The following is a 9,024-nucleotide window of genomic DNA, read 5'->3' on the forward strand; positions in this document are numbered from 1 at the left end:
TTTTTATATTTAGCTGAGACATCTTTAACCTCTCCCTCAGCCTGTCTGTACTCCCCACTTGCTTCAAGAGGACCACCATCGTCCCTGTGCCCAAAAACACCAAGGTCACCTGCATGAACGACTATCGCCCGATATCACTGACCTCTGTCATCATGAAGTGCTTCAAGCGGCTAGTCAAAACATTCATTTTCTCATCGCTGTATCCCACCCTGGACCCTATGCAGTTTGTATACCGGTCCAACAGGTCTACAGACGATGCCATCACCCTGACTATGCACACTGCTCTCTCCCACCTGGACAAAGGAATATGTATGTGAGGATGCTGTTCATTGACTACAGCTCAGCATTCACCATCATCCCCTCCAGACTCGTCTCCAAGCTTGTGGACCTGGGACTAAGCACCTCCCTTTGCAAGTGGATCTTCAACTTCCTGACGGGGAGGCCACAGGTGGTGAGAATCAGTGACCGCATGCTGCTTCAGGTCAGCTGCAAGCAGGTCAGCTGCTTCAGGTTCCTCGGGGTGAACATCAGCAATGATCTCACCTGGTCTGCTCACACGGTAGTTAAAGCTGCCCGGAAACGCCTGTTCTTCCTGAGGAGACTGAAGAAGTTTGGCATGGACTGAGTCAACCTCACTAACTTTTACAGATGCACAATAGAGAGCATACTGACTGGTTGCATCAGTGTGGTATGAGAGCTGCACAGACAGGGACCGCAAGGTCCTACATAGTGTGATCAGGTCTGCTGAGTTAATCATCGGCAGGAAGCTTCCAGCCCTACAGGACACCTACCACACGATGCTTCAGGAAAGCTGGCAGGATTCAAAGAGACTGTTACCACCCATCCTTCAGTCTTTTTACCCCGTTGCCTTCAGGCGGGCAATACTGAAGCATTCGGTCTCGCACACGTAGACTGGAGAATAGTTTATTTTCCAAGGGCCATCAGGCTTCTGAATGGACACATTCTCACCACTTTCTCACTAACCACTTTACACACTGTCACTTTCAGCTACTGGTTGTACTATCAGCAATATTGCACTAATTGTTACCCCACTTGTCTTTAGGTTAGTATAGGTTTATACGGTTAGTGTAGGTTAATATGTGTATTATTACAGGTTAAGTATACTGTATTGTATATTATTTTGTATATTTAGGAGTTGTTATTTTCTTATCATAGATGTAATCTATGTTCAGGGTACTTATATGTTATGCCAGGTTGCTTTGCGTTGTCGTGTCCTAAGAATTTCAGTGCCCAGTCTGACCTTGTGTTGTTCTGTGCATCTGACAATAAAAGACTTGAACTGGAACTCAGCTATCAGACTAAAGGGTAGAACAGTGGTGAAAACCAATCCTCCTGTGGACACATAACAACTTAAAATACATGAAATGGTATTACATTTTAAAACCAGCACATACAACTCATATTCACCTCTTCTTTGTCAGGGACACATAAAAAGGCTCTCTCTTGATAGTGACTTAGGACTCCAGCAAATAATATTGTCCAAACATTGAAAGCAGGCACAAGGACAAGTAACTTTAAATGCAAAAACATAGTTTATTATCAAAATAGTAAGATAATCAATACATTATGACAATGTAACAAAATCAATACAGAAACAAACGCTACCTTCAGAGCAAACAATAACAAAGGTATTTTAAATGCAAATAAACATAGCGCACCTAACCTGAGCAAGTATAGGAGGCTAATCAAACTCAGTGATTGGTTTAGCTTCTCCTTTTGTAAACCCATCCTGCATACTAAAGTAGCGATGCCGGCTATATGAAGAAACAATTGCCTGACACATACAAATTCAAATGGACCATCACCGGTACTTGGCTGCAGTAAGCCAAATATTCCTTTGCAAGACAAGAGAATATGTAAACACATTTTGGGCCTCTGCACGACAAAACTCTAGGCTATCAAACCAGCAAATATACATTTTACAACACTGAAAACATTACTAGACACTAAAGATTAAGAATCCTTCAAACGTGATGCATAAAATACGAAATTAATACCAAACATGACATGAAAACTTGGGTCATACAGAAGTTCTTTTAGGTGGTGACTGCTGGGACAGCTTGGCCCCAGACATCACTGCTTTGGGTTTTTTCTATTGTGGACACGCAGGCGACTCTTCAGATGGTCATTTGTTTTACCTGAATAGTCACAGAGGTCACCGCTGTAGGCCTTTTCTCCAGTGTGGATCCTGAGGTGCCTTCTAAAATTGTAATTCTGGCTAAAGGTTTTACCACAGAGGTCACAGCTGTAGGGCTTCTCTCCAGTGTGGATTCTGCTGTGAACTGTCAAACTGCTATCATTGCTAAAGGTTTTACCACAGAGGTCACAGCTGTAGGGCTTCTCTCCAGTGTGGATCCTGAGGTGCCTTCTAAAATTGTAATTCTGGCTAAAGGTTTTACCACAGAGGTCACAGCTGTAGGGCTTCTCTCCAGTGTGGATTCTGCTGTGAACTGTCAAACTGCTTTCACTACTAAAGGTTTTACCACAGAGGTCACAGCTGTAGGACTTCTCTCCAATGTGGATCCTGCTATGAACTCTGAAATGGCCAGCCTGGCTAAAGGTTTTACCACAGAGGTCACAGCTGTAGGGCTTCTCTCCAGTGTGGATTCTGCGGTGAACTGTGTAATGGTTAGCTCTGCGAAAGGTTTTACCACAGAGGTCACAGCTGAAGGGCTTCTCTCCAGTGTGGATCCTGCTATGAACTCTGAAATCGCCAGCCTGGCTAAAGGTTTTACCACAGAGGTCACAGCTGTAGGGCTTCTCTCCAGTGTGGATTCTGCGGTGAGCTGTAAAACTGCTTTCACCTCTAAAGGTTTTACCACAGAGGTCACAGCTGTAGGGCTTCTCTCCAGTGTGGATTCTGCGGTGAACTGTTAAATGGTTAACTCTGCGAAAGGTTTTACCACAGAGGTCACAGCTGTAGGGCTTCTCTCCAGTGTGGATCCTGCTATGAGCTCTGAAATGGCCAGCCTGGCTAAAGGTTTTACCACAGAGGTCACAGCTGTAGGGCTTCTCTCCAGTGTGTATTCTGCGGTGAACAGTGAAATGGTTGGCTCTGCTAAAGGTTTTACCACAGAGGTCACAGCTGAAGGGCTTCTCTCCAGTGTGGATCCTGCTATGAATTCTGAAATCGCCAGCCTGGCTAAAGGTTGTACCACAGATGTCACAGCTGTAGGGCTTCTCTCCAGTGTGGATCATGCTATGAACTCTGAAATGGTCAGCCTGACTAAAGGTTTTACCACAGAGGTCACAGCTGTAGGGCTTCTCTCCAGTGTGGATCCTGAGGTGCCTTCTAAAATTGTAATTCTGGCTAAAGGTTTTACCACAGAGGTCACAGCTGTAGGGCTTCTCTCCACTGTGGATTCTGCTGTGAACTGTCAAACTGCTATCACTGCTAAAGGTTTTACCACAGAGGTCACAGCTGTAGGGCTTCTTTCCAGTGTGGATTCTCATGTGCTTCTTGAGGCTACTGGATGAGGAAAGGCTCTTCCCACATGTATCACAGTGATGTGTCTCCATAACTCAGCTCTCTCTCTCTCTTTGTTCTCTGTCTGGTCTCTCTGGATCCTGTTTTGTATCTAGTCTCTGGAAATGTGTTTCTCCCCGGTTGATCCTGTCTGGTTACTGCTGTTTCTGGTTGAGTCTCTCTCTGTAGTCTCTAGTTGAGTCGCTGTAGTCTCTCTGGAGCCTTAAGGTGTCTTCTCTGTCTAGTATCCGCCCATGATCAAGTATGATTGGCCAGTAGGGGATCTGGAAGAAACAGTTCCAAGTTAATGAGAACTCAGACAAAGAAGTTATTTTACATGTGAAAGCTGTCATAATGTCCACTTTGCATATGTAATCTTGATCATTTGGTGAGAGGTTGATGTTTTTCAGGTTTATTTTTAACTGGAGAAACAACACTGTGATAAAAACGTAATCTCTGGCATACAACTCCTAATAGTAATACTTTTTCAAAATAATAATAGCCTGTATGATTAATTACTACACACTAAGCATTACATGTAATGTAAATATTAACAATAAAATGACTTTGGATTGGAATTGCAAAGTTTTAAATCCAATAATATTAACATACTTTATTCTATTGCATGTGTCTCATCTAATTTAAAAACGGTACAACATAGGAAATAAATTACGGAATGTTTATAAGCACTCAATTTATATTGGCTCCACTGCAGCAATACAGAACACAGCACACTATCTTTACGCTGCCCACAAAACTGGAGTACGTACCTTGAGACTCACAAGACTGTCTGCATCTAAATAACATAAAATAATATTACATAGGCTACACTTTTCACAACGTACTAACATACCCCCATGAATAAAGACAAACACTGAATCTAGCTAACAACACAATCGAAGTAAAGCTAGAGCTAGCTAGCTAGCACCGAAATGAGTTTAAAACCAAGCACAAAGTCGCAAATCCTGGATACAACGTCAAAAGCAACGCATATAATGTTGGCACTTACCTTCATAGTAGTTAGAACTGCAACAGAGCTCACAATAAATGTTCACAATGTTAAAACGTAGGGAAACTTCACTTTACGTTTGACAAACTACATTGATTTAGAGCTCACGTTACCGTGGATACAAACCAGTATGTGCGTTTGTCGCCTGCGCTGCTTGCAGCCCGGCTGACTTGAAGCAGCCAATGGCATTCTCAGCTTCAAATCAGCCGGCTGCAGCCATGAAGTCGAGCACACCTAATGACTGTAAAAAGTCAAGGATACAAACACACGAGATGCAGTTGCACATTTGAAACACCAGATGCCACCAGCACGGTAAAAACGCTACAATGACAGGCATGAATGCATCATCATATTTTCAAAATTTTTCGTATTACCGTTTTTTTCAAATGCTTACACACAAATTCCTTACTTTTCACACAATTTCTGAAACCTGACACTCAAACACCAGAACCACACCTCAAATCTGCAAAACCATACGCACATTTTGGGCCTTTGACTCAGTTTTCAATTTCATAAAACACTTTTTGCAAAACACACAAACAATTCTAACAGGAAGCATCTTGATTTCCTTTTTCAAACACAACCAATCAAAATGCCACACTAATTCATCAGTGCCTTACACTAACTCCTCACATGTGCAAACACTCATTGCTTTACTCAACACCAACCAATCATGGCTTTAGAATAGGCAAATTAGCCTATAAATAGCCTAATTTGAGTTGATTTACAGTGGTGGGTATAATTTGAACATTTACTGTAGAAAAGATAACAGGTATGTAACAATATAATGTAATATACACATGTTCTAACGTACACATAATAGCTGTTTCAGCACAACACACGGTATACTATACACACATATTTTAGCACCCATGCATCCATTGACTGCAGTGCACTGCATGATTGGTCACAGTCTGGTGGATTGCTGTATCATACCGTGCAACAGTACAGTGACTGTAAGAATACATTCTGACAATATTGTAGAAAATAGTATATATTACTGTATGCTACAGTTCATGGCACACACAGACACACCATTCCGTAATCACCTTTTTCAAAATTAGGTTTGGTTTCTGTCCTACTAAACTCTTTCTTTTGTACTGTGTAATACTGTATTCACAACCATAAATGCTGTAAATGTCTATGCACCAGTGGCAGCCGCAGAACGACTGATTTTTGGGGACAAATTGTCCGAAACACTTTCTGAATGCAATATGGAGGAGTATCTATTTCTTGGTGGGGATTTTAACAGCACGATAAGTGATTCAGACAGAAACCATACAGAACCCCACATGGCCTCCCGCTGTAGCCTGGTGCGCCTAGTTGAGACCCATGAACTATGTGATGTATGGCGGAATATAAATGGTGACACTAGACAGTATACTTGGGCTCATGCTAGAGATAATACCATCTCCCTGGCTAGGTTGGACAGAATATACTGCTTCAAGCACCAGTCACATGTGTTCAAAACGTGTTCAATAAGCCCAGTAGGGTTCTCAGATCACAGCCTGTCAGGGGTTGTTTTAATTAATTCGGTGAAGCCAAGAAGTGCTTATTGTGTCAGATGTCAGAAGTTTACGCGTATTCAGCAGTGGTGGGATGTGGGCAATGTCCAAGCCCAGCAATTCTGTACTCAGTACACTTTCAATGTAACTGGGGAGATAACCTGATCAATCAAAGCTCTAGAGACGGATATCGTTGAGTTCCAAGCTCTTGCTAACAAAACAAGAAAAATAAGCCACATTCAGGGGCTCAACATTGGCAGACCTGCTGGGTACTCGTGCACAGGGGGGCCTTGGTGAGATCCAGATTTCAGAATATCTCTGAAATGGAGGCCCCGTCAAAGTTCTTCTTTGGCTCAGCGGCAGGTTAGGAGCTCAGGACCTTTCCTGAAATACGGAGAAGGGCTGCAGAGTTCTACACTGAGCTGTATGCTAGTGAACAGAAAGACGACGACTGAGGAGTCAAGAAGATGTGACAGCATTCCTCAGGTGTCTGCGGAGGAAAACGTGCAGCTTGCACACACTCTGACTGCACTGGGACTGTTAAATGCACTGCAGGGCATGCAGAGTGGCAGGGCTCCCTGTAGGCTTTGTGGGCGAGGATCTGCTCGAGGTCATAAATGACTGACCAGCGGGGTGTTACCCTTGAGCTGCAAGTGAGCAGTCATGACATTGTTGCCAAAAAAGGGGGACCCACAAGAGATAAAGAACTGGAGACCAGTGGCCCTGCTTTGCACTGATTACAAAATCCTCTCCAAAGCTTTGGCAAACAGACTAAGGGAGGGGATGGGTGAAATGATACATACGGACCAGTCCTACTGTGTCAATAATGGATAACATATCCTTGATCCAAGATTATTTAGACCTTTCTCGACTTTTCGGCCAGGTCACTGGGTTGATTTCTCTGGACCAAGAAAAGGCTTTTGGTCGGGTTAAGCACCAATATCTTTGGCGCACAATGAGGGTGTTCGGGTTCAGCCCTGAGTTCATTGCCATGGTCGGTATGCTCTACGGAGATATTGAAAGTGTACTGAAGGTCAACGGTGGGTTAAGTGCTCCTTTTAAAGTGATGAGAGGGATTAGGCAGGGGTGTGCCATGTCTGGGATGCTCTATACCAGGGGTCCACAAACTTTTTTCTGCGAGGGACAGATAATTTTTCCTTTCTTTAATGTGGGGCCGGGTCGGTCTCTAACAGAAAGTGACATGGGCCAGAGTGACTACCAGTATTATTGTGGAGATTTTATTATGATTTGAAATAGATTTATTATGCTAGATTAGTTTATTATTTTGTTATGCACCGTACATCCGTACATATCAAGGGATATATAGCCTATTAAAAGAGCATTATTACTATCGTGATGACCTTTTTTCATATTCATTGCTATTGAAATCAAAACATTTACTTACTCATGCATATTAATCAGTGTGAACTGATTGTCTCTGGCATTGTTCAGAGGGCCGGTCCAAATGCGTGGGCCGTAGATTGGGGACCCCTGCTCTATACTATCGCTATAGAACCACTACTCAATTGTATAAGAGCTGAAATGAAGAGAGCAAAGTGGAGTTATCCTCTGCAGCTGCCTGTCTGCGTATGCAGATGATTTAATAATTGTCATAAAAAATCTGATAGACGTGGACACTCACAAAATTGGTGTAAAATTTTGGGAGAATGTCCTCGGCAAGGGTGAACTGGGGGAAGAGTTGTGCCTTTCAGCTGGGGCATTGGACAAGTGGACTGCCCACTTTACCTGGAGGGCTGAACTGGTCCAGAGGAGGGTTTAAGTACTTGGGGGTGTTTCTGGGGGATTAGGCATTTATGCAGAGGAACTGGGACGGAGCGGCTGTCTCTGTACAGGGAGGCCCTGACCGAGGAGGACTGGGGTCTACTGAATGCAGGGACAGCAAACCAGCGTCTTTCAATTAACAATGATTTTTTTTCCAAGGCTGAATGTGACTCTACCGGAGAATGACGCCCCATATGTCAACCCCCCCCAGAGGGAGTGGGGCTGGACACACTGCGGGGAAAGGGTTTGTATAAACTGTGTGTAAGGGCCCTGAATAGGGAGAAATTAGGAGGCAGAGCTGACACCCCATGGAGGGCCAAGCTGGGGTTACACGCAGAGGAGGGACCAGCCTGGAGAGCACTTTATAAACCACCATTAACCAAGTGGGTGGGGGACGTACAGTGGCTGGTGTTACATGGAGGAGGAACTAGTGTGTGTGGATGCTAGACGTGGTTTCTGCTTGTGCCAATTCGTGCTAGTGCCTGTGGCTAGTGCCACCACACTTTTAGAGACAGTCCGTGTGTGACCCAGATCGTTTTTTCTGTGTTTCCGTCCAGTAATTGAGCTGATCCAGTCCGATGTGTCTCGCTACCCATTCCTGCAGCAGGCTCCCTCCTACATCCGAGCCCACCGCTACAAATACTGGTTTACAGAGCCCAAGTCTGATGGGTCAGCACACACACACACTCTTTTACCTGAATTTTTGTGTGCTTGTATGTAACACACTGTCCCTTGTTCGTAGCTCGTACCTTGACAGATGGTGGAGGAGGGTGTACTCTCCACACTATTCCACACCTGGGTGACACCTTCCTGGAGAGCATGCTCAGACAGCATGGGCTCAAGGTAAACACCAGAACGTAAACAAGAAGCATGTATGAAAACACGATCAGCAGCACTGACAAACTCTGCTGTGCCCACTGGTTTTGAGGTAGTATTGGTCTCATTCTGGTGTGTAGGGACTTGTAACCTGACTGTGTGTAGTGATGGTGTGTGGTGACAGGACAGGTCTCCTCCCCGGCGTGTTCCAGAAGCCCCTCTCGCACAGGCTGTGAGGTGGGTACGCTCCCAGGTGAGGGGTGTGTCGGCCCCTCTGCTGCTCTGGAGCCTGTTTGCCTGCAGTGCCACCATCTGTCTACTCCGGGGACTGCGCCACTCCTGTGCTACGACACACAAACACAAACCCACCGCAACCAATTCTGACCACACAGACACCATACATGATGGTAACTCCTCGCTGGAGG

General features: G+C 44.6%; 1 protein-coding gene across 2 annotated transcripts; it reads right to left on the reverse strand.

The window, feature by feature from the left end:
* Nucleotides 1-778: 778 nt before the first annotated feature.
* LOC134021162 (zinc finger protein 271-like) lies at nucleotides 779-4,623 on the reverse strand. 2 transcript variants are annotated; one of them, XM_062461695.1, is made up of 3 exons: nucleotides 4,497-4,623; nucleotides 4,258-4,283; nucleotides 779-3,771 (listed from the first exon to the last, which is right to left on the reverse strand). In XM_062461695.1, exon 3 carries the CDS (start codon nucleotides 3,538-3,540, stop codon nucleotides 2,095-2,097), a length of 1,446 nt encoding a protein of 481 aa, XP_062317679.1. In that variant the 5' UTR covers nucleotides 3,541-3,771; nucleotides 4,258-4,283; nucleotides 4,497-4,623; the 3' UTR covers nucleotides 779-2,094. The 2 variants fall into 2 exon arrangements, with proteins under 2 accessions (XP_062317679.1, XP_062317680.1); XM_062461696.1 differs by lacking the exon at nucleotides 4,258-4,283 and having other exon boundaries at nucleotides 4,497-4,615.
* Nucleotides 4,624-9,024: the final 4,401 nt, after the last annotated feature.

The sequence above is a fragment of the Osmerus eperlanus genome, chromosome 5, assembly GCF_963692335.1.
Source record: "Osmerus eperlanus chromosome 5, fOsmEpe2.1, whole genome shotgun sequence".
Taxonomy (NCBI): Eukaryota; Metazoa; Chordata; class Actinopteri; order Osmeriformes; family Osmeridae; genus Osmerus; species Osmerus eperlanus.

Coding starts and splice junctions, on each gene's coding strand:
- LOC134021162 (XM_062461695.1), bottom strand. CDS start 3,540: ATGGAGACACATCACTGTGATACATGTGGGAAGAGCCTTTCCTCATCC.